Source organism: Malurus melanocephalus, unplaced genomic scaffold (genome assembly GCF_030028575.1).
Source record: "Malurus melanocephalus ecotype Western Australia unplaced genomic scaffold, MMel_1.1 scaffold_22, whole genome shotgun sequence".
Taxonomy (NCBI): Eukaryota; Metazoa; Chordata; class Aves; order Passeriformes; family Maluridae; genus Malurus; species Malurus melanocephalus.
The window spans coordinates 4,246,111-4,246,606 of record NW_026623254.1 but is presented as its reverse complement, the minus strand read 5'-3'; the positions used below and the strand labels follow the sequence as shown (position 1 = coordinate 4,246,606).

The following is a 496-nucleotide window of genomic DNA, read 5'->3' as shown; positions in this document are numbered from 1 at the left end:
ATGGAGCGGGGATGGAGCCCGCACAAAAGCCATCCGTTGCGGGTGGTGGTTGTTACTTCCACACTGGGGTGGGGAGGAGAAGAAGCCGTTTCCCCCGGCAGGATTCCCGCAGGAAGCGCTSAGCGCAGCCCGGGCGCCGGGCGGGGCTCGGCCCGTTCCGGCAGCGGGGCTCCGGGAGCTCCCTCCTGGGGCGGGGGGAAAGAGACTGCCGATAGGAAGCGGCACCGTCTGCTGCTTTATTTCAATAAAGCCAACCTCTTCTGCTCCCACCCGAGGTGCGGGGGGGGAAGCTTTAAGCTTTAATCACGTATCCCCAGCATTGCGGATACAACGCGTGACAAAGCCGCCCGCGGCTCTCCCGACGCGCCRGGAATGCCCGGCCAAGGCGCGGGGTGGGGGCGGCCGCTCAGGGTTTAAATGCCCCGCGGGGGCGGTTCGGCAGTGCGGCGCGTCCCGCCCGTCCCCGCCCCGCTCAGCTGACAGCGGGGCCGCCCGC

At 68.8% G+C, this 496-nt stretch overlaps 1 protein-coding gene across 1 annotated transcript in view; it reads left to right on the top strand.

Annotated features, from left to right (window-relative positions):
- The window catches only part of DENND5B (DENN domain containing 5B), a 102,738-nt gene continuing 102,242 nt past the window's right edge, over window positions 1-496 (top strand). The window contains exon 1 of the mRNA XM_057389996.1: window positions 1-275. Within this exon, the coding sequence (XP_057245979.1) occupies window positions 1-275 (275 nt within the window). The remainder of the gene's footprint in view (window positions 276-496) is intronic.